The sequence below is a fragment of the Schistocerca serialis genome, chromosome 3 (assembly GCF_023864345.2).
Source record: "Schistocerca serialis cubense isolate TAMUIC-IGC-003099 chromosome 3, iqSchSeri2.2, whole genome shotgun sequence".
NCBI lineage: Eukaryota > Metazoa > Arthropoda > Insecta > Orthoptera > Acrididae > Schistocerca > Schistocerca serialis.
Genome location: NC_064640.1, coordinates 579,622,904 through 579,648,232, shown reverse-complemented (window position 1 = coordinate 579,648,232; position 25,329 = coordinate 579,622,904). Strand labels below are relative to the sequence as shown.

At 38.7% G+C, this 25,329-nt stretch overlaps 2 protein-coding genes across 5 annotated transcripts in view; one reads left to right on the top strand and one right to left on the bottom strand.

The window, feature by feature from the left end:
• LOC126470473 (uncharacterized) overlaps positions 1 to 22,996 on the top strand; it is a 68,820-nt gene extending 45,824 nt beyond the window's left edge. For both annotated transcript variants that reach the window (XM_050098337.1, XM_050098338.1), the window contains exons 4-6: positions 9,836 to 9,877; positions 9,956 to 10,099; positions 22,697 to 22,996. In XM_050098337.1, the coding sequence (XP_049954294.1) occupies positions 9,836 to 9,877; positions 9,956 to 10,099; positions 22,697 to 22,792 (282 nt within the window). In that variant the 3' untranslated portion in view covers positions 22,793 to 22,996. The remainder of the gene's footprint in view (positions 1 to 9,835; positions 9,878 to 9,955; positions 10,100 to 22,696) is intronic.
• LOC126470472 (transmembrane protein 39A) overlaps positions 21,658 to 25,329 on the bottom strand; it is a 179,063-nt gene continuing 175,391 nt past the window's right edge. For 2 of the 3 annotated variants that reach the window (XM_050098334.1, XM_050098336.1), the window contains exon 13: positions 21,658 to 23,267. In XM_050098334.1, the coding sequence (XP_049954291.1) occupies positions 23,034 to 23,267 (234 nt within the window). In that variant the 3' untranslated portion in view covers positions 21,658 to 23,033. The remainder of the gene's footprint in view (positions 23,268 to 25,329) is intronic. The other variant, XM_050098335.1, reaches the window with a different exon arrangement.

Sequence of the window (25,329 nt, the reverse complement as noted above, 5' to 3'; positions counted from 1 at the left end):
TACAAGTTTTTTTTTTTAGATATTTCCTTGTTTGCACTGTTGTTTCTTGTACTGTAACTGAAAAGACAGATTGTCAACTTACGTTTTAACTTACCCTTGAGATCTCAAAATTTGCCAGGGAAAAATGCTAAAACTTATCTGGAAATCAGGGAATTTCACTTATGGAAACAGGTTGGAGCAATTCTCAGGTCTTCACAGACTCGGGGGAATGATGTTCTGCAGGATTCCGTATTAAGTGTCCTTCATCACTATTATTGTGCTCTTGGCCTCTGTTGGACTACGTCACAGCACCTGCTCTGTATGTGTATGATTTCTGCATCTGAATTAGTTCCTACTCGGTGGCCTTTGCAGGGTGCCATCCTGTATACTTCTGTGTATAATCTCTCTCACAATTTTCAGTTCTCTCCCTTTAAATCATGGGTAGTGTATTTCTGTCGCTGGACTATGGTTCGTCATGACCTGGAGCTCTACCTCGACACCCAGTGCATGACCATTGTCCCACAGTTCTGTTTCTTGGGCCCTCATTTTGACAACAAGCTTACTTGGATAACCCATATCCTCCTCCCAAAGATTGGCTATTTCCATAAACTCAATGTCCGTCACTTCCTTGCCCACACCTTTTGGGGTGCAGATCGTTCGACTCTTCTCTGCCTCTATCAGACGATAGTCCTGTACCATCTGGACTTCGGTTGTAAAGTTTGTGGCTCAGCTGCCCCTTTCACACTGCACCTCTTGTACCCAGTCTACCATCATAGTATCCTTTTGGCCACCGGTGCCTTTCGCACTAGCCCTGTAGATATTCTTCTGTTAATGCTGGGATGCCCCCCGCCCCTGGTTCAACAGTCTCAGCTCCATGTCTGCCTTCCAGTAGGTTTACGAGTTGGGCTCCACCTTACTTCTCTTTGCCAAGATTTCCATCTTAGCTGTTAGACCTGTTCCCCACTTTCTTTCCTAAATACCCTTCCTTGGTTAGTTCCTCGGCCCAGGATTTGGATGGACCACTCCAGGTGTCCAAAACCCTGCATCTCTCTGACCATGTTCCATTGTTTGTTCCACCCACTTTTACAAGAATTTTGGATACTATTTTTTTCTCCAGTGGCTCTAAATCTGCCAGTCATGTGGGCTATGCCTTCATGTCCTCTGTTGGCACAGAACACCATGTCTTCCTAGTCATGTGTGGGATGGTGACTGCAGAAGTGACAGCTGTTTACCTGGCCCTTTGCTTCATTAAACGGTCCTTCCTCACCCGAGTTTTGTTGTGTATGGGCTAGATGAGTATCCTTCAGGCTATTATGTGGTGTTTTTCCCTCCACCCCTTGGTCTCTGCCATCCATGGCCTTCCCACTGATCTTGACTGTGCTGCTTCTTCAGTTAATTTCCTGTGGGTTCCTGGCCACAAGGGTACACTGGGCTTGCCGATTGGCTGGCTGGAAAGGGGGGGGGGGGGAGGAGGAGGCAGCCACCTATCGACCTTTCTCCGTGTCGAGGGAATGAAGTTGCGGTATCGTGTCATTTTCCTTTGCACTCAGTCATGGACCGACTTGTGGGGGGCCACACCATCTAATAAACTTTGTGCAATTAAGGCGACTTCTATCCTGGTGGTAACCTACCATCCTCTGCCGCTGTCTTATCAGCCGTATCAGGTTAACCCATGTTTTTTACTTTTAATGAGTCCCCCTCCTCCCCCTTTATAGTTGTGAGGCCCCACCTCACAGTGATCCATATTTTAGATGACTACCCCTGCCATTTTTCTGATTTACAACAAAGGCCATTCTCCAGCAGACATTCGAAAACCCTGTGCAGATTTCACAGATGCTCCTCTCGCTTTGGAGCCCATGACCCAGATGTCATAAAGGTAGTTCATGTGACAAGGAATGTCGTCTCTCCAAATTTTGTTGATAAGTTCTGGGTATGGACATGATTACAAAAGGCAGGTGATTAAATTGATAAAGCCCAAAGAGGGTGATGAGCACTAAGAAACTCCAGGTATGCATCATGCAAGTGAATGCACGAGAATTACTGGCCCCCTCACAATTTTGCCAACAGCACTTCTGGTCAAGGGATGAGATACAGGTCTGAGCATTGATCATCTGTTAAAAATCGCTGTAAAGGTGCATTGTGCCATCTGGCTTCCAAATCACCACCAAAGAAACAACACCGAGGTCCTGCCAGTTCCTCAATTTGACCTTGATCTTATCATGAATAGCGAAGGGAGTTAGATATTTCATATGGCTTAAGGGAGATTTGTGCCTTGAAATTTTCTGGCCAACGAAGGTATTCTTGAATAGAGACTTGTACAACCATAGTAAAGAGTCAGCATCTCGGTCGAGGACTGACTGAGACACTAAATATACTTTGTCAGCTATCTGAGAGCCACTAACAGAAAAAAGCATCTAACCCAAAAATATTTTGAGCCAAAAGTGAATTAACCACTAATAATGTAAGCTGCCATTCCACATTCTTATAACATGCAGAGATAGAGAATTATCCCCTGAAAGGGATATATTGTTTACTATAAGGCAGAGACTGATAGAGTTCGGCTGTTGCAATGCAGGGCAGCCCAACAGCCTATATGTATCTAAGTTAATTAGGCTCACCAATGCTGCTGTGTCTGTCTGAAATTCAGTTGGTTGCCCATCCACTACCAATGACAGCAGAATACATTGTAGCACTGTTTGTAAGATGTTGGAGACAGTCTCCGAGTCCAGAGAAAGCACTGGGGCCTCCTACATCTGCTCTGTGCCTTGCCATTTGTCACAAACTGTTGCTAAATGGCCTATTTTGTGACAGACCCCCCCCCCCCCCCCCCCATATTATCTCTCTACATGTGAGCAGTTTTGTCGAACATGCACCATAAGACAGTCAGGGCACAGCCACCAGCTTTCCCAATGATCAGAAGGAGAGCAATACAAAGAATCCAAATAAAGTTACGAGTAGGAATTATGACACTTTGAATGACACGTACCCCCGACACAGGAGAACTTAGGCAGCGCTGTGATGTCACTGCTCTAGAATCGGTACGGCGTCAGCACATGGCAGCTCACCGGAAGACAAGGTTGCCTTGCTGATTCCACAGGGCAGCAACAACTGTGTACCATGTATGTCTGACTTTGCCAGCCCTTAATTGTTGGCAAGCATGTCCCTTGCTGCTACTGTACAGAGTTCATTAAGGGTAAGTTTCTCAGGGTTGGTAGACTGCTTCAAATTCTGAACAATTTTGTAGAAACCCGCACTACTGAATACTATCAAGACAGCCTTATCAGCCTGAAAATTTTACCAGTAGTTGGCAGAAGCATCTTAACATGAATGGGGGTCTGCTACAAATGACAGATGGATCACAATATGATGACTATGGTTTGAGTTTCACATTGCACCAACCATACTGTACAGTGTGCAAGACTGCTCAAGTTCAGCTGTCAACTAGTTGTGGCACTGTTAGGTTAGCACATTCACCACGGTCAGGTTGTACGACATTGGAGGGGGAAATTGCTTTCTAATTGTCCTGAGACCAAAACCACATTAAAAGCAAAATGGCATCATTTTTTAATTATTCTGAGGCAAAAAACTGCATAAAAAGCAAAAGGCATTGCTTTTTAATTGTCCTGGGGTAAAAAACCATATAAAAAGCAAAATGACATCAGTTTTTAATTGTCATGAGAGTGACGCAAGACATGTTCAATATGTTGTCCACTGTTCTGTGCCGCAAGTTGAAATAAAAAACATTATGTTTCACAACAGATCGGAGTGTCTTGCGGGTCACGTTCAGAATGTGTTGTGCAGTGTGTGCCTTCAATTCAGCTACATTCGTAATTGTAGCACTAAATATTTCTTTCAGATAAACCCATAGCCAGAAGTCACACAGATTAAGACCAGGTGATCTGGATGGCCAGGCTGTAGGGAAATGATGGCAGATAATTATAGCATTTCCAAAATGCATCTGCAATGCGCAGAGGAGTGCTGTCTTGCATAAAAATGATCCTACCCACAAACCCATGGTGTCAGAGGGTTGGAATGATGTTTCTGCATGAAAAACTCTAATAGCATTTACCGGTGACAGTACAGGTAACAGGACCCTCCAAGACTCATCTCCACGAAATAATATTGCCTTACAATAAACGATGTGCCATCAACCCACACCACACAGTCACCTTTGCAGAATGAAGTGGTACCAGTTGATCTTCTGTTGCCCATGTTCTGCAACCCTGCATATTGACATGTCCTTGGAGATGGAAATGGGTTTTGTCTGTGCACAAAATGTACCATGGCCACACATTGTCCAATTCCATTGAGCAAGAAATTCCAGAGCGAACGGTTGTCTTGCTGGCAGGTCAGCAGGTAGCACCTCCTGAACATAGGTGATTTTTGTATGGGTAGCAATGTAGGATGTTGCATAGGATTTTATGAAGCATGTCAAACGGTCAGCAATTCCCTGTGCACTGAATGATTATACACCAAGACTCAACCCCCCTTGCAATGCTGTGGCCACATCTTCGACAGATGTTGGAGCAATTGCTTTCCTCCTGTTGCATTGAACTGTCTTTTTGAATTTTTCTCCAGACCCTTAGCAGACGTTGGAACAATTCTGCAGCACTATTGGTGTGCAGTCACCATTCTTGTAAAGGAGCTGTACCAGCAGCATCCGATCCTTCATAGATACAGTCATTTGGGCATCCCAATTGCAAACTGAAGAACAGCTGTGTGTCACACGTATGTTTGTGTACATATAATAACCTGCTCAAATTTGGTGTCATTCTGAGCAGTGTTTCTCTTTCTACAGAGTTTCTAAATTGCTACTTTAATTATGGACACACTGTATATGCAATCACCCATTCAAAGTAAATATATACTGCCTCATTCAAAAGTATCAAGACACCTGTATGTGCAATTGACTGCTTGATATAATTAGACATGGATCCCTGTGAGTGTAAAAGGAGGTGGGGAGTGTTGTGTTGTGTTAGTAGAGAAGCAGTAACAGCAGAGTGCGTTAGGCAGGAGAGTTCAGTTGCTCTGAATATAGACTAGTCATTTGATGTCACCTGAATAACATATCCATCATAAACATTTCAATCTCTCTAAAGCTCTCCAAGTCAACTGTTGGTGATATGATTATGAAGTGAAATGTGAAGGAACCACTACAGCTAAACCAAGACCAGGCAGAGATCTAGTACTGATGAACAGGGGCTGTCTAGCATTTTGGAGGGTAATTGTTAAAAATCATATGAAATCAGTGGAAAAGATCACACCTGAGTTTGAGCATTACCGGCAGTCCAGCTAGCATAATGACTTGCACTGAGGGAGTACAAATAGTGGGGTAGAATGGCCGAGCAACTCCTTGTAAACCACATGTTTCTGTAGTCATTGCTAAGCGACACTTTATTTGGTGTAAAGAACGAAGCCACCAGACCATGGATGACTGGAAACGAGTGCTGAATCACTCTATACCCTGTGACAATCCAATGGAAGGGTTTGGCTGTAGCAAATGCATGGGGAGTGTTACCTGCCATCATGCGTACAGAGGAGTTGATGTTACGATATGTGGGGGTGTTTCTCAAGGTTAGGATGTGATCCCCCTTACTGTGCTTGGGAAAATGCTAAATGCAGGAGGATATGAACACATATTACAGCATTGTGTACTGTATACAGTAGAGGAACAGTTCAGAGACAGTGATCATTTGTATCAGCAGACAGTGTGTCCTATCAAAGCAGCATCTGTGAGGCTATGACTTGTGGACAGTAATAATCCTGAAATGGATTGGCCTGTCCAGAGTCTCGACATGAACCCAATGGAACATCTTTGGGATGAGTTAGAGCATAGACTTCACTCCAGATTCCAGCATCCAATGTCATTTACCTTCTGTGGTTTCAGCTGTTGAGGAAGAATGGGCTGCCATTTCTCTGCGGACATTCAGACACCTCATTGAAAGTGTCCCCTGCAGAGTTCAAGTCATAATAAAAGTGAAGGGTGGACACACCACATATTAATATCTACTAATAGGTGTTCGAATACTTTTGATCAAGTAGTCTAAAGTCTCAGCACAAGTGGGAAATCTGAAAATAAGATACTCCTATAAAAATCATTGCTGCTGGTGGTGGTGATGTTTATACTAACATATTACTTAATAAAGTGTTTTAAACATGACATATGGCTCTTCTAACACCGTGCTGATAGATGTTTAATACCACCAAGAAACTAGCATCATCAGTGTTAATTTATTTTAGTCTTGATTGGGCCCCCATTTTTCACTACTGACTCATGAATCAAGTTTTCTTCAGTGGGACTTAGTGATTCACTAATTTTACTGCAAGACCACTGAAAAATGTTCATCTTGAGCCAGCCTTAGGTTTTGTAGTTGGGGCAACTGGTCAACATTACTGTTAATTAATTACTGTAAGCTCTGAGAATGTTTCACTGATCATCAGTATGTATGGTCATGAAATGTTGTGTGTTCATAGCACAGCAATCTTGTTTAACTGCATCAATTGACAGAATATGGTAAATACCCTGACATAAACAATATTTTTCCACTTCATTTAAAATGAGTTTTAGTTATTGGCAGAGGTATAGAACTTAGCAGGGAGGAAGGAGGTTACACATTTTTCAGTCGTCAATGAGGCATTTAGTGGATAGACTTAATGTAATGGTAATTTGTGATAAAAAAATTAAAATGCTCGTGCAGAGCACAGATGTGTGCAAGTACAAATCCTGACTGATGTGAGGACGAGAGTGGGGTAGGGGCGCATTTAAAAGTCGCATTATTTTTCTTGAATATCTTGAAAACGGCTGCTTCTAGCGCAAAGAATTCCCAGCATGAAATTAAACTATATTGAATCTCTTACAAAAGAGGTCCTATTCATTTTTTCTCTAGGACTAATAGTTTCTGTGTTGCAGGGATGGAAAAATCATTTATTATTAAGAATAGTCTCTCAGTGGTATAAAACTGATGTTTATTGTTAAATGAAGTGGATAAAGAAAAAAATATTGAATATGTGTACTACACGTAAGTGCTGTAGAACTATATTATGGGATAAATTGTGTTCCGGGGTTGTGTCACTACATTAAATACAGATATGAGTTACTAATAGTATTTCAACATAGGAAAAGCATATCAACAGATTCAGCATTACTCTCTGCACACTATTCTATACTACTATGGAGAAACTGATTCTTAGTCATCTAGTACAGCAGTTGTAGCGGTCCTCCTGAAAAGATGACTTCCTCCACTGTAAGGGCTGCTCAGTTTCTTGTTCACAGGCAGACATTACCTCCCCTGCATTTCCTGTCCAGTTGTTTATGTAAATAAGCAGACTAACTTCACTGAACTCATATTTATATAGTTGAGATATTTACAGTTTATTATATAAGTACTCATTTTTTAGTTGTTAGTGAGGTTATAAGTAAAATATTTTCCTACAAGTAATTGGTGAGAACTGATTAATTTGTAAATGTGATGATGTCAGGTACCTATGTGGCATTGGTGGGAAAGGGATTGGATTGGTAAATGCATCTTGCTGCCCTTTGCCGTTGGCAGCATGTTTTAAAGCCATGTAAGTGTGTTGTATTCATTTGGTGGTGAATTACTGAAAGACCAGAAAACTACTGCACATCTCTCGCCATTATGTTATTAGTAGGCTGCATAAATCTCTTTCATTCATGGGTACCTGGCACTTTGCAGAATGGGCTGCACTGAGTGAAGCCGCTTACCACACATCCACAGTGTATCTTGCAAGTTGAGTGTCAGTATCTCTGATGGAATAGGGCTGATCATATTCAGATCTATAACAGTAATCTGCTGTAATGCATATCTTAAGTTTCATATCAACTAGGTGACCTACCTCTGCTAAACAGGGAGCCAATTTAAGCCTTAGGGACTCTTCATATTTTGAGAGAGCCTGGGCTGTGGTGATGCATTTGATGATACCAGTCATGTTGCAAAAAGTACTCCAGCCATTGATAGTGGAGAAATGGAAATCAAAATTGCTGAGTACATATTGCCAGAATGCTACACTTGGGCCAGTGGTATAAAGTTGACAGCTCCAGCTGTGGAGGCTTTTTACCAAATAGCTGACATAACAACTGCAAATAAGTACTTACTTAGTAAACTAAAATTGATTCTGTCATATAAACATGAAATAAGTGAATTTATTTTGACTACCTTGCATGAGAGAACTGAACAAGAAATGTTAGGGAGGTGTAGTTTGTCTGTAAGCTCAAAAGTTAGCAACCCTCGTGTTATTACTGGGAAAGCACAACAACTGCCGTACACAGTAACTAGGAATCTAGTAGTGTAGAAAACTGTGCAGAGAGTTTTGTAGATTTGTGTCCACATGGATTTCGTGAGTCAGTATTGTTAGTAACTCATATCTGTGTTCCGTGTAGTGTTAACGCACTTTTCGGAACACATCACCTGCACACTGTCTTGTCAGTGATATATAAGATGAGCTGTGGAAAAGTTGATATAACTTCGTGAAACACACTGCAGTTGCATTTTTTGACCTAGTATGGTATAGGGAGTGTTTACTCTTCGGTTTGCAGACCTATGAAGGAGGGAAGTGCATGATCACAATCTGGCAACCTATCTTTTCTCATGTTTCAAACATCAGTCCCTTCCAACCCCTGTTCCACCCTCTTGCACCCCCAGAATACCATTTATCCCTTAATATGGTTCTTCTGCACGCAGGCGTAGTAGACACATTCAATATTTGCTTTTAACCCACTTCATTAACAATAAATATTGATTTATTCCATTAACACCATTTTTAATAATCTGTGTGTTTGTCATCCCCTGCAACACAGAAACCATTAGTCCTACAGAAAAAAAATTAATAGCAGCTTTCTTGTAGGAAATTTAATGTAGTTTAATTTTTTTACTGCGAATCATTTTCACTAGAAGCTGCAGTTTTCAATATGTTAAAGAGAAACATAAAGTGACCTCTAAACTCGCTCACACTCCACCATTCAGAATTTCAGTATGTTGTTTTATGACAGTCCCTCCTGTCGCTGTACAAAAGTTTGTGACTACTCAATTTTTTCCCTATTTTTCCTTCAGTGATTGGAGTAATTATTGATACTTTATTTATAGTAAAGATTTATGTCCACAAATCCACATGGCATACATTATGAAGAATTGAACTTGTCGGTTTTAAGAAGAAAGTTCAAACATTTCCGTTCTCAGGAAATTCCAACAGTATTAGTATAGTTTCAAATTTTCACAAATTTGTGTTTTTGGAATAGACTGCAGTTTTCATTTGTTCCATCGAAAGTTTTATGTCATTGTTGTATGCTATTTTCAGTTTTGCACAGTTCTTGGAGAGAAAAGTATTTTAACTCTTTGTAACATTGAGTAATGGTTTTCAGTTGACACTGATTCATGTAATGAATCAGCATCTGTGAACAAGATTTTCTCATGTTGGCAGAAACCTAATTTGGCCTCACAAAAACAGCCCCCCAGATTTTAGTTACATAGTATATCTAATTCTGGCTAACTACACTGCCTTATAATTTCCTGTTGAAACACAAATATGACTGGAGTAAAATTACTGGATGCATAATGAACTCTATGAATTGCCTTTATGGCATTTTGTGAGATATCGAAGTCATTATTCGCCTTTCACTATACCCTGTAAACGAAAGTGCTCTTTACCTTGATTGTAGCAGTGTACAAATGTTTACATGCAAAAGTGCCTAAAAATTTGATGCTCATTCATATTTTAGGGCAACTTAAAATACTTTGGTAACTATTAGAAAGCTTGATGCGCCAAATAAAAATAGTGTGTTTTTATATTTGTGCATGTTTAGTCGAAAGTTCATTATGAACTTAAATATTTTACATTTCAGGCTCCACAAAGCTGGCTTAAGAAAATATATGGCGAAAGCATGGTAAGTACCTTAAACAGATTGGAGTGATTCTGTTTGAATGTGTTAAGAGTTTTAGACCAACGTGTAATTTGTTCATAGGTTACTAGAGACTGGCCTCATTATGCACTTCTCATTGACAACCGAGATGTTACGCTATTATATGAAGAGGATTATATAAGATTTTCCAATGTACCTACCACATATGTTGTACAGGAAGACCTGGAATTATTGAAAAGTACTGAAGTAAGTAGTGTGCACAAATTTCAAATACGTGTGTGTGTGTGTGTGTGTGTGTGTGTGTGTGTGTAAACAACCAATTCATTACGATGAGAGGCAGCAAGTTTATACCCCATATTTTCACTTAATAAATGTATGATCTGTGTGTTTTAAGCAATTCAGAGTTCTGCTATTTCAGTGGAAATATACTATAGCTGGATCAATTAATTGTCAGGCCTGCTGACCTAGTGGTAAAGCACATGGCTGGAAACTGAAATTTCATGGGATTGAATCCCAGTTCAACCAAGAAATGTTTATCTACCTGTTACCTAGCCTTCACCTCTCAATGATGTCAAGATTCCCTAGGAACAAAATGTGGTTCAGATTCAGTGTTAAACTGTAGGGTTACTGGAGTAGTTAGGGCTCTGCTAGTCACTGAAGTGGCATTCAGTTGAAAGATTTATAGCAGGCTGTTGAGCCATGCACAGATACTGTTACTACTACTACTACTATTATTATTGTTATTATATCAGTCAGCTTTAAACTTTCTTAATAAGAAAAAGCTGCAATATTATTATCAAAGTGCTTTGGCATGCAACAGGCGGGAGGTGTAAAAAGACTTCATGACTCAATCACATTTGTTCAGTACCACAAATTTACAGTAACATTTTAGGCAAAAATTTGATGTGGAGAAAATTTCTTCAGGTATGGTTTAAGATTAGGAAATTATATATGGAAATGATGTATATTTCCATATGCAAGATTCAAAAGGTATCATTAAGTGCTACTGTCCACTACATCATTTGCAAAGAACTGCAGAGATATTAGCAGCAGAAGTGGGTACTAACACTTGTGTGTGATACATGGTGAACATGGAAAGATTTACTACTGACATTTTTCTACTAATGTGGATGTGACAAACTGAGATATTTGTAGATTGTAAGTGCTGTTAAATTACACTAAAGAGTCAGTCAGTCAGCTTATGAATACAGGAGGAGAGTGAGTGAAAGAGATTTTTTCACAGTGGAACTTAAAAATAGAGAGGGGGCGAGGGTATAATCGTAGTAGCGTACACACTTTCCTCTCACACCTTAAGGTAGCTTGAACAGTACAGGGTGTCCCACTCAAACCTCCCTGATTTCAAAGACCCAGCAGCGGGGGGGGGGGGGGGGGGGATATACGACAATGAAAAATGCACCACATTGTGGAGCATCTCAAAGAATTTATTTATCATCAATACACCTCTACACGTGAACCATTTGTAGCACAGAGAATATTGAGTCTATATTCAATTTCTTGCCAAGTTCTTTGTAACATTTCCTCTGTTAATGTTGCAGTTGCATTAGTGATATGATGTCGCAATGTAGGAATATCGTCCACTTTGGTCGTATACACGCAGTCCTTCATGAATCTCCACACGAAGAAATCAAACGACATAATGTCGGGTGAACGTGTTGGCCAGCCAATGGGTCTTCCCCGTCCAATCCAACGATTGGGAAATTTCCTATCCAGGAACTTGCGAACAGCCATTTACCAATGTGGTGGAGCTCCACCTTGTTGAAAAATGTTGTTGGGTTGTAAGTCTTGTATCTGAGGGTACACAAACTGCTCCAACATGTCCAGATACACTGACCCATTCACTGTTTGTTCCGCAAAGAAGAACGGTCCAACAATCCTGTCGTGCATTAACCCACACCAGACATTTAGTTTAGGGCTATCATGAACGTGTTCAATGACAGTGTGCGGATTTTGTGAATCCCAAATCCGAACATTATGCCTATTAACCCTTCCTGATAGATGAAAGGTTGCCTCATCTGAGAATAAACATCTTTCCACGAAGCTGGCATCCATATCAATACGGTGCGGCATATCTGCAGCAAATTGTTGTCAGTATGGTTTGTTGTTCAGCATCAGATGTTGCAGAATTTGCACTTTGTAAGCACACATACGAAGACGCTGGTGAACTACACGATGCAATGTTGATCGAGATATACCAAGTTGCCTAGATGCTTCACGAATTGACTTAAGTGGGCTTCTGAGAAACGTTTGTCTATGTCCTCCACTGTCTCTTCTGAAACTCCTTAACATGCATCGCCAGAATGTTTCAGAACATTTCCTGTTGCCAGAAACTTCCTATACCATTCCTTAATTGTTTTCACATCAGGTGGATCACATTCATACACACAACGATAATTTCTTTGCACAGTAGTTGGCAATTTTGTTTCTGCAAACCACACTACTGCTTGCGCACACTGCTGTGGTGTCGCCATTTTCACTTCATCAACCATGCTGCACTCTGGCGACGATACTTGGCACTTCTGATGTGGGAATATAAATTCTTTGAGATGCACTACAATGTGGTGCATTTTTCATTGTCATATCTACTGTGATTTTTCTCTCCTGGGTCCTTGAAATCAGGGAGGTATGAGTGGGATACCCTATATATTGATACGGGTTGACGGGAAAGAGACCATTGAAGAAAACAAAGTCAAGTACAAATCAGATGCAACACAAGATGAAATTGATTTTTAGGAAACCACTACCACATAAATACAACATTCTGTCTCCATGTTTGATTCTCCACAAAGATTTGTGCTATGGAATACATTGTGGGGAGCCAGAGGTGGAGAGGAGAAGACAGAAAGTAATAAAGAAAGAAAGAAATCACTAATAAGTCTCATATTGAAATTGTATGATAAAGATTCTGTAAAATCTGCAAATCATTTGCAGCCCTAGAACAGTTAAAGCCCCAATTCTAACATTTTTGTCAACATATTGTATCATAGGATCATTGTTTGCATCATGTATAGAAAAGATGAGTCAGATATATAACAAGGCTAAAGCTGGCCGTTAAACACAAATTACCACCATGTACCACAGTACAATAATCATTTTATCAAGCTGCAGTATATGCAGACTGATATCTTAGGGTCTATATATTGTAATATTCCATCCTCTAGACCAGAGCCCGGCAAAGATTTTTTGTAAAAGACCAAACATTACAGATTTTATACTCTGTAGGCCATACCCAAGTTTTTTTCAGGCAGCTCTACTAAAAACAGGAAAAACAAGTTTGCACAAAGAGAGTGATAAAAATCTAATACAATAAAAATACTCAGTAGACACTGTTGTTTGATGCACAATTTTACTAGTGTGATTAATGAAGTGCCTAATATTTCAACAAATTGGGGGCAAAGTTAATGCAATCATAAAAACTGATTGCGATAAAAACACTCTATAGAAATAGTTGCTGTCATCTGAATACAACTTCACTAATGATACTAATAAATTTTTTGTTTTTGTAGATAACATTTCACTAGATGGGATCAGAGTTAGTGCTCCCTGTCATCAAAATTGATTGCAAATTTTCAATTGTTAATGCTAATTTATATTATTATTTTACATATTTCATCTCTGAAAACGTTTTTTCACTCAAATACGTACTTGATATGGAGATCAAACCCCAATCATATGATCTTAGTTCACCATATTCATAACTTTGAAGACACTTATAGAATTCTGTTAAGATTCTGATCTTGAAATTTGCCCTCTAGCATGTTGTCACATTACAGGTTAAATTACTTCCATCTGAAGGTTAGTTGGAAATTTCTCAGTGGTACAGTAAAATGGATTTTAAAATGTAGAAATGTCTTCTGAACTTACATCAAGATCTGAAAAACGTTGCTGGAACTGTTTTCTGAGCCTGGAAAATATGTCATTTGCAACTTTGTGAGGGAATGGAGAGTTCAACTCCTCTTGCAGTTTTTGACAGCACGGGAAATACACGAAGTGCCAGTTGTCACCGAAATGCCTTAAATGCAGTATAGGTTTCACTTATTGGCACTGATTTGCTGTGTAATTTCAGAATGAATCCATTAAGAAATCCAACAGTGTCTGCAGCAAAAGCTAATTTCCTGGGCCATTCTTTGTTCAGTATGGTGGTTTAGGGCAGTTTTTCTCATGTAGTAAACTACGCCTCTGCCCCGAGTTCAAAAAATCTTAACAAAACTTTGCTACTGCCAAGCCACTGAACTAGTGTATTATACAGCAAGTCACCAAATTCAGCTTCCCCTTTCAACAGGAAATCATGGAACTGATGGTGGATCACAAAAATAAATGTTCACCTTTAACACAAATGGTTGTATATTACATTATACATTCAAATATATGCCAAAGAGTACCTGCTGATGAATAATGCAATGAATAACCATAGGCTTTGAACACCCTTTATTTTCACAAGCCTTGTAAATGTGTCCAACTAAGCTGTTGTCCATTCAACACACATTTTTACCACCACCAGTTGTGACACATCTTACCTGATCCCATTGCAGGTTGTACTTTGCTATGTTTTCTTAAGTTATTTGAAAATATTTTCACTTGTAGTTGTTCCACACAGATTACTCATACATGTTAATTCTTCATTCATTTCAACGTTAACCTCGACTATTTGAACAAACAGCAGCAACTGAGCAATATCTGTGACATCTGTTGACTCGTCAAGAGCCAAGGAAAACCACTCGAAATCATTTGCATTGTTAATTAATTGCTTACCAATGTTGCTGCCAGTATTCTCAACACTTTGAGCAACTGTTTTCAGGAACAGTGTGATTGAATTAAATAAATCCATTTTCTGAGGACACATTTCTTCAGCTGCTAGAATCAGACTTGATTTAATTCACGCACCATCAGTAAACAGTTTTCCCTCCTTAGCTAGCAAATGAGCAGTTTGTAAACTTACTTTCAGAGTTTTTAGTTTTCCAGTTGTTCTTTTCCAGTGAGTTGGTAAAATTGTGCCGGCACATATTGTACTTCTTCAGTGCAGCTGTAGTGTCACTGCACAATATACACAATGCTTTGTCATCTAATTCAGTTACAAAATAATTGTCAGCTCACTCGCCTTAAAAGTAGGATGCTGAAATTCCATTTTTCTTTTCTTTTGTGGTTTTTAAAGCAACATGATAGAAATACACTTGTATTAGAATCAAGAAGAGAATGTTGCACAACAGTGATGCACGTTACTGGTAGAACTGCGTGTTACCACAGTGGCAGTGCAGAGGCCTGGTGTCCTCAGTTGGCTTCCTGCATGTAGAAATGCCACACAATTTTTCTTGCAACTGCCAGCTCCCAGATCGATCGATAGAACGAGTTACCAGTCAGTGGCAATATGTATCCAAAAACGTAAGATTATTTGCAATACAGTTTCACAGACACTGAAATATCACTTTGCATAATTTTCACATTTTATTCAGTATTATCCCATTTAATTTTTTTTAAGAATTTTGAAATTTGAAATCCATTCTAAGCTTGTTGGCCATAGGAAAAAGAAGCAGCAGGCTGGAAGTGGCACCCCCAGCTGTAGTTTGCCAATGCCTGCTGTAGACCTTACTTGTCATGTAGTTTGATTCAGTCACTGATCAAATAGTTCACTGCACAAACTTAAACTGTATCTCTGTGGAAAGGGAAAAATAAAATACAAAAAGAAAATTCCACACTGGATATACTTAATTTTTGTCTTAATGAATTTTGGCTTTTCAACATTCAGCCGATAGAGTAAGATATCTCTGCTTTCAGAGTGGCACATTGTGTCTGTTAAGCATTCATTTCTTCTTTGAAAAAAGAAATGTGCTAATTTATCTCAGCTGGTTTAAGAACTTTCCTTACTAAAGGCAGCGAGGGATTGATTTACACCTTCAGTATGTTCAAGTTCAATAACTATTGTATTTAACTGTTCAGATTCCAAGTAATCACACCACAAACTCGGGAAGGCCCACATCATTGCCTTCCTCTTGAAGATGCCTAGAGATGGGTTGGGAATGAACAGGTTCATATCAACCTTTTGATGCAGTTGATTAGTAATTTGAATAAAGAAGCCTGGAATCATATTTGAGGGGAAGCATCAAATTTTTCACATCACACACAAATTGCTTTTGTAAGCAGTCACTGGCTATAAGCCTGTTTTACAGTCATATGTTGGAATGTTAGCTAGTGCAGACAGTATAGTTTTATGAAGTTTGATTTCACTACATATGAGGGTGTGCGGAAAAGTAATGCCCCAGATTCTTTTATGTGCCTTTAAAATAAAACAAACATTATTAACATTCTGCATCTTTATTCTTCATGTCTACATATTTAGTCGTCTGCCACTAGAGGGCTCTGAAATTTAGTGTGTAACATGGCGGTGTGTAACGTAGCTCTGTTGGTGCATGAGAAACAGCATGATGTAATCGAGATTCAAGGAGTTCATCCACACATGGAGCACCCTCTCCTTCAGCACGGCAGTGGTGCCAGACCACACGTGAGCGTTGTCACATCTGATGCACTGGGTTCACTGTGATCTGTTATCCTCCACAAAGTCCCAAAAAACCTTTGATAACTTCACTTTGATAGCAATGAAGCAGTGCAAGCAGAGGTGAGGTTATAGCTCTTTCAACAAAGCCAAACCATATACAGCAGTGGTCGTCAAACTTTTGGGCAAGGGCCAAAACTAAAAATATGATGTGGCACCTCGGGCCACAGATTTCCAGGTCTTTTTATTAACTGGCAAACCACATAAATGGTGTGCTATGAACCTCCAATTGATTAGCCATAGTAAAGAAGCAAGAGGTTTACCACTGACTTTCTAGCACTTATTATTAAAGTCAATACCATTTGGACCATTACGTGCAGAATACTCTCTGTTTCAGATTGTTGCCACCCTCAATGACCCATAAATTGTAACTCTGTAATTGACTGAGGAAATGTTGCTGCATTGTCTTTGTGAACATATGGTTAATAACAGCAAATTATTAAATGTATTATGTAACATGAGACACGATCACAACTGTTATCTACAGGTTTTGAAAGTCATTTCTCTTCAACTCACTTGACTGAACTACAACAGCCTTAATTTTATTTCATACTAGATGAGGTACCTAGCATTGGCTACATATGTATTTATTCCAATCTTATGTTATTCTGTCTCTTCCTTCCCTCACTCTCTGTCGTCCATCTCGACTTTCCCCTCTCTCACCATCTCTTCACCCCTTTGTTTGTCCATTTCACACTACCCCTGTATGTGTCCATGTCCTCCTCCCCCATCCCCCTCCACATTACCATCCCCCGCCACAATAAGACGTTGCCTTTGCTTACCCCACAATATTTCTTTACAGATTGAAAATAATGTATGTATCAGTGTGGTTGAAATCGATCCGAGGGTTTAGGAGGAGAAGTGGAGGATACACACACACACACACACACACACACACACACACACACACACATTCATTTTTAAGAGCTAATGACCAATTATTTCTTTTAACAAATATGTACCACATATGACCGTCTCTATAATGCGTATTCATGAATCCAATGCACTTTCATTTAAGGTTGATACAATAGCAGATAACTGGTATGAGGCACACACTTCCATTTGTTGTCAGCACTGAGAAACAAACAAGAAAACATTTCCATTGTTGCGTCCCCTTCCACCGCAATGACAAATCTATCTGCTCCTGTACCAAGTGGCACCTGTAAAGGTGATAAAACAACTGTACGTGGTCCTGCTTATGATTCTTCAAGTATATTTTTCGTTTGACGAAGGAGACAGGTACAGCCGACATCTGCAAACCGTCTATTCTTTACCGGATTTGGATATATATCATTCATCGTTCTTTCAGAAACTGTAAACATTGGCAACTGTTAAAATGAAATAGTACTTTCGGAAACAAACCACTCACAACCATTGGATGTATGTGATTCCACCAAATAACATTGCTATGCAGTTGCTGAAAACAATAAGCCATGTTTATGACACCGAAATTCTGCAATACATGGAAAAAGATTTTTAAATATCCATCCGCCGGTTTGACAACTATTAGATTATGAGGGATATATTCGTAGGAGACATAAGAGTAGTTGTTGTCATATTGTCAACAATTATATTTTTAGTCAGTCTTAACAGGAGTCAAGTGTTGAGACCGACTTGAATAATAATTGTGGTAGCACAAGTCAATGATGACGTACCATTCACAGAATGACTGTCACCATGTTTACAAGTGCTGAAAACTGCATAAAATGCTGCTGATCAAATTTCAGTAATCTGGTAAAAAGCATACAGAGCATCTGACAAATTCATTCCAGTTTAATTATCTCTGTGAAAATAAAATTCACATGACTTGCATAATCTTACAATATTCATGTAGCTAGGCAGGAGCATATAAAGGGTGAAGGGAAGGAAGGGAATCATTAGTAATTTTGAGCCACTACCAAAAACAAATCTGGGATCAGTGTATCTTGTTCCTGAAATTTATTTTAAAGTACTTTCATGCAGTATGAGATAGATGTATTATTAAAATATTGTATTACATTATTCAAATGGCCACAAAAACTTTATTATAATTCCATTAATCTCAAACATTTCAAAAAATGTAGAAAGAAATAAGAAATTTAAAAAATAAGAAAAGGGCAGATGCACTGCACATGCAATAGGCTATATAAGAAAGCTACAGGTCTCTTATTGAGTCTGGTTTTTATTCATTATAATTGCAAAACAAACATAAATACAAATAGATTAAAACTGTGTGCCCGACCGAGACTCGAACTCGGGACCTTTGCCTTTCGCGGGCATGTGCTCTACCAACTGAGCTACCGAAGCACGACTCACGCCCGGTACTCACAGCTTTACTTCTGCCAGTACCTCGTCCCCTACCTTCCAAACTTTACAGAAGCTCTCCTGCGAACCTTGCAGAACTAGCACTCCTGAAAGAAAGGATATTGCAGAGAAATGGCTTAGCCACAGCCTGGGGGATGTTTCCAGAATGAGATTTTCACTCTGCAGCGGAGTGTGCGCTGATATGAAACTTCCTGGCAGATTAAAACTGTGTGCCCGACCGAGACTTGAACTCGGGACCTTTGCCGAGTTCGAGTCTCGGTCGGGCACACAGTTTTAATCTGCCAGGAAGTTTCATATCAGCGCACACTCCGCTGCAGAGTGAAAATCTCATTCTGGAAGCATCCCCCAGGCTGTGGCTAAGCCATGTCTCCACAATATCCTTTCATTCAGGAGTGCTAGTTCTGCAAGGTTCGCAGGAGAGCTTCTGTAAAGTTTGGAAGGTAGGGGACGAGGTACTGGCAGAAGTAAAGCTGTGAGTACCGGGCGTGAGTCGTGCTTCGGTAGCTCAGTTGGTAGAGCACATGCCCGCGAGAGGCAAAGGTCCCGAGTTCGAGTCTCGGTCGGGCACACAGTTTTAATCTGCCAGGAAGTTTCATATCAGCGCACACTCCGCTGCAGAGTGAAAATCTCATTCTGGATAAATACAAATATATAATTTTTCATTACTGTGACTTGTGATGTTGAACTTTTTTGGCTATGTCGTCTATATCTGCATTGTGTGGGCTGCATGCAATCCTCATTGCGTCTTCTAAATGATTGGACAACCGATTACAATGTTTATTTTTCAGGTACTTCATTTTTGAAAATGAAGCTTCACAAAGGTAAGTTGAAGGAAATAGTGTTAAAATGAACTGTGCACAGTCTCGTAAATTTTTATAATTGTTAGGTACACATTTCCAAAATTCAGTGTACTGTTGTGTTTCATGATGTTCTATAAACAGAGCTTTTAAGTTGTGTGTCATGCTGAAGTTCGATTATTTCATTTAGCAAATTAGTTTTAGGAAATCTAAATTTGCAGAATAATTTGAGATCATCATGTCCAACATGCCAAGGGTTCTCTATGAGAATGAAACAGCTTTAAATATTTCTAACATCTGCAAATCTGATAGTTAAGCCTGATCGGAGCATAGGAACAGTTGCAAAATTAGACAGATCTTTTACTTCGAGTTCATTTATATATAATTGCAGTTTGGCTTCAAATGCAAATATTTTGTTAGTCATTTGCCCAATTATCTTGTTTGGTCCTTGTAATTTCAAGTTAAGTATGTTGAATTTTTGTGTAATATCAGTCAAAAAAGCTTTAAGTGTCCACCATTCATCATCATCAAGTTCCGGATAATTTTTGCCACTTTGTTGTAAGAATAAAATAATTTCAGATTTCAAATTGACATACCGCTCCAGCACTTTTCCTTTGCTTAGCCATTTGACAGCAGTATGTAGGAGAACATCTCTGTAACAAACTTGCAAATGAAATTTATAACACTTATAACTGTTTGCATAACATTCTTCAATTGGGTATTTGAAATTTGACATGCCAAACTTTCTTGATGCAGTAAGCAGTGAATGGAGAGTAAATTTGGCAAATTCCATTCCTCCTCAATCAGTGCTATCAAACCCTTGTTTGACGCCCGTCATTGATGGACAACCATCTGTACATACTGATAATAATTTGCTCATAGATAAGTCTTTCTTTTTTACAAATTCTTTAATTGCATCCACAAAGTCACATCCTTTTGTGTGACCTTTCATGGCTATAATTGCTAAAAAATCTTCCTCTATTACCCCATCATTTGTGCAATAACACACACATAATGAAAACTGAGCCATCAAAGTGAAATCTGTACTGGAATCACATGTGCTATTTGCATAGTTTGACTTTATTAATTACTGCCTCAAACACATATTTTGAAATATCTTCAATACGACACTGACAGGTAGATTCTGAAAGTGTGAGCTTATTTATTTCAGCTGATATTTGTTTACTGTTGGAGAAGTTTTGAAACAAAGTTTCAGAGGCAGTCCTCATACATTGCTTCACTAATTCAGCATCAGTGAAAGCTTTCATATTTTTTGCCAGACTACTACGTACTTGGTCTGATACTCTTGTGACAGGCTCACTTTGACCAACTGCTGCTAACATAACATTTTGTTGATGACGAATGATAGATTTTAGATGAGCAATTTTTTCCTTTCTTTCTTTTGAATTCAAAGGAAAAGCTACTGTAAATGAATTTTGCTTACTTGTGTAGTGGTGAAATAAATTTTCTCTCTTCAGTTCCACAATCATATCCTGGCATATTAAGCAAGTAGCAGTACCTTCTTTGTGTCCACTTATAAAGCAAAACTCTTCTTCCCATATTTTCCTCTTAGTCACTGTTCTTGAGGGTACATCAGACATTATTTATTGCACTAATAATTATATCACCAAATATGAGCACAAATACACTCAATATGCGACGAACGCTCAGGGGCACCGAAACATAGTTCACGACTGACACGACAAAGCTAACAATGAGGCAGCTGCAGGACAAGCCCGCCGCCAACAAACGAGCAGCCGTGGGCATGCATGGTGCGTTTTATGCACGGCTGACATTGTTGGCTAACAGGCCACTCACGCCTTTAGTGCTGCGGAACACTGTCAAGTGGCATTAAATGAAAGTGGTGGATGGTTTTCAGTTGTCTAATTACTACCCCAACTTTAATCAAAATTCTACGCAGTTTTCGTAAACAAAACGCTGCTATGCCAGACAAGTTGATAACTAATGCTACCTGTGCAAAGCTAAGGAGGGTCGCTGGCCACATGAAAACATGATCTGGGCCGCAGTTTGACGACCACTGGTCTACACTTATTGTATAAGCAAACTGGTCTCTCGTTGGCAGAAATGTTCGTTGTCAGGATGACTGTGTTGAGAAATAAATATGTAGACTAAAGATGTAGAATGTTAATACTGTGTTTTATTTATAAAGCTTTAAGAGTCCTCCCATAAAAAAAATTTGGAGGCATTACTTTTCAGTACGCCTTCATACATTATTTCCATGTTCTTCTGTATTACCTTTTGAGCTTTCACCTCATTTACACTTAATTTTGTAAATGTGATTATTTTTTCTTGACTCATTCACATATTTTTAAGCAGTGTAATCTTTGTAATGACCAGATAAAATCATGCGTACTTCACATGTATTGCTCAATTAATATTTCGACATTAATAATATATCACAGAAAGTACTTCAATCCATGGAATGCATCTGTAGCAAATGAATTAATTTAAGACAATGCAATGAATGCATGACAAGCTATAAGATACTACTATTAGCTTACTTGAAATAAATGATATTGTAGTTTGTCAGTGTAAAGAAATGGAGAGAAAAATCTTAAAATACAAATAGTGCAGAGCTTGCAGACAATTATGGCTTTGTCATGTGTAAGGATTGTAGGGCGAAAGTCTACGAAAGAGTGCATTTTTTGTGACTTGACAGTATGTCAGTAGGCGTGGTCTCTCTCATTTTGCAGTGACTGACTGTCGGTAACAATCTCAGGTGTCCAGAATAACATGTTTTGTTGAATTGGGTAAATATGACTCTTACCCATAAAATCATTTTCATAAATAATACTGATGCATGGCAGCAGATGATTGGTGATAAATTCTTTAGAATACTGAAATTTGTAATGCGTGAGATTTCTTAAAAATCCACAAATAGTGTTTTATTTCTATGTAACAATATTTACAGTGTCAGTAAATTTACCAACACATGCTATAGCAGTATATTACAAATACTGTGATGTTAAAAATGTTAGAGGTAAAATTGAAACTTGGTGTATGTCTTGGTAAGACAGACCATGCAATCCAAAGTTGTATGGTCTGTGTTGAACTGAACCTGTGCACTTTGCTGAATTGTACATAGAGAATGTTAGATTAAGTATTTTAAGTTTTCCACTTTCTTGACTAATACTGCAAAATCTTTATCTCTTGCAGATACAGAATGCAGATGTTGACAGTAAATTTGAGTATTTTGATGGAGCACAGTACATACCAGGGCCAAACTTAAAAGCTATCTATCCAAAGGATTAACATGGAGGCGTTCATTTCAGGCAGTGCTAAGTTATTGCTTGTAGTTTTACATTACATGTTTGTATTAAAAGGCTGTGTTTACATAACACATCAGTATAATTTTCTTATTCCATAGGAATAATATATTTTTTATAAAAATAGTGTTGTCTGTTGTTAAACACCTCACAATGTAAAAGGTAATAGAAATACAATTTTCTAAAGGAAGCATGAGATCATTATGAGATGGTTCTGTTGACAAACGTCAACTTCCTAATTTATCCTGTATCATTTGTTCAGCCTTGTAAACTTTCCAACATACAAAATAGTCTCTTGCCAGTTTAAAAAGAGAATAGTAATTTGCAAATAACAAAAGTGCAAGTGACATAACTTGGTACCATTCTGAACACCTAATTAACACCATAAGTTGTATTGCAATAAGGAGTAGCTGAAGTCCCAACAGGATGCATAGAAGAACAGATGGGTTGTTGAATATGGCCTGTAACAATAACAAAATTCACTGTCAGTTCAAAACACATTCAGGTTTGTTTAAAGTTACTCTGCAAGTATTAGTTCAATTTGCTAAAATACTGTTGCCTGATTATGCCTGATTATACACTATCATGCCAAAAATGTTCAGTCAGTCATCTATGAGTCTTTTCAACTCAGATTATTTCAGATTTGAAAAAAAAAAGATTTTTTCTTCTAGATGTTTTATTATATCAATAGAATATTGATAACCTCTTTGTAGGTTATAGGTGCAGGTATGCCTAATGATGACAATAAGGCACTCATTGTCTGGGAGTGAACGGTTTTTTAAACATTCTTTTGACTGTGTTACCATAGGTATGGTGTGGATTAGTAGCTTTGTGATTACACTCCTAATCTCACTTCATGTACACTATGTGTAAAAGGTATTCCAAATTCCAGCATCTAGATATTTTTGCTTTGGAACTTGTTTATGAGGCAAATCACTTAACAAGAACATGCACAGACTGTACATGTTGATAGTTAAGGTAAGCACTCCTTGTTAATAGTTTGTGCTAACAATGATGGAATGTATCAGAAACATAATGTTCTGGCAAGAAGGAAATTTGATGTTTAATGTTTTGTGGGCATAAATTACTGCAACAATGTGAACATACATAGAAGGCTCCATAGCCTGCCTGCATGTGCTAGCCCTGTTCAGTATTGCAGTCACCTTGGCCAATTTCTGGGTGCAGGGAAAGGGGCGGGGGGGTGCGGTGCTGTTCAGCCTAAACCTTGTAAATGAGTTGTGGCACCAGTCTTTTCGGTGGACTTATTACAGGGAGAGTAATTTCCCCATGATAGCCAATGTTTCCAACATCTGTTGCAGAAAAAGGTCTTGCAAGGAGGTAGCACCCTACAAAAATGCTGTAAGCAGGAGCAGGAAATGGCCAATGAAAATGTGTACATTCCACTCCTGATTCTGATTGGCCATGAGGCCTATAAGTTAAATAATTCCATGGAGTGATTGGCAGCTCATAAAGTTGAGAAGTTGCTCAACAGCTCCTAAGTGGGGTTGAAGAGAAAAGTTGTGGGCCCTCTGGGGTGGAGTTTGATTTTAACCCTATTGTAAAATTATTTTGTGCTCAGTACGGAAATTTAATGAACATACGAAAAAAGGGCAGCCTAATGATTTGTTTTGAGTTCAGTTACTCCACGGCCATATCCTTAAAAAAGGTTGGAACACTACTACTGCAGAATACGCCAGTTTTATTAGGTACGGATTTTTGAACCCATCCACTGAAAGCACTAAAATATTGCTAGGCATGTTACTCATCCAGTAATTAAACTTCTGATTACAGCAGCATCTATTTTTTCTTCTTTTTTAAACATTCCTCAAGGATGAATTTAGACCTGTTGTATTATTACAGATCATGTGCATAATATCAACTTATTGCTCAGTTCATTTAATTCATTGTGTTGTGGTTTTTATAAATTCACTAGTCCTATTCATTTATAAACTGATTTTGAATTGAATAATAGCAAAGGGTAAAACGTAAGTATTCTTAAGGACACAACTGACTGTTGGAAAGTTAAGCGTCAAACAAAATTAGATGGGAAGGCAAAACAGTTTTGTTTGTGTCTTTTAAAAGTATTTTTTTCCCAAATTTACTGCAAATATAGTTGGTGGTAATGTTTTGTGTCTGAATCTATTATGCTGAGGTTGCTTTGAGAGAAATTTCTGATTTTAATGTTGGGATGACTTGTACACCAATTATAAATTGAACAGATCTGCTAGTTTATAGCCATTTCTTTGTCAGAACAGCAATGAATCACAACAACAGAATAATTAATATCAGTTCACTTAGTGATGTACATCATAGTGAAATATTCTGTGCTTGGTTAACTCGTCTCAGTACACTTCTAGCCTGTACTGTGACTGGACACATCAATCAATAGTCTGTGAGTGTTGGCAAGGTAATTTTTGTGTCAGAATGGGTGTATGGCAGACATACTGGCACATTCAAAACTGGGCGTAATTCTGGAGGCTCTCTTTAGAGATATTTCACAAGAATTACTTACGCTAACCAATT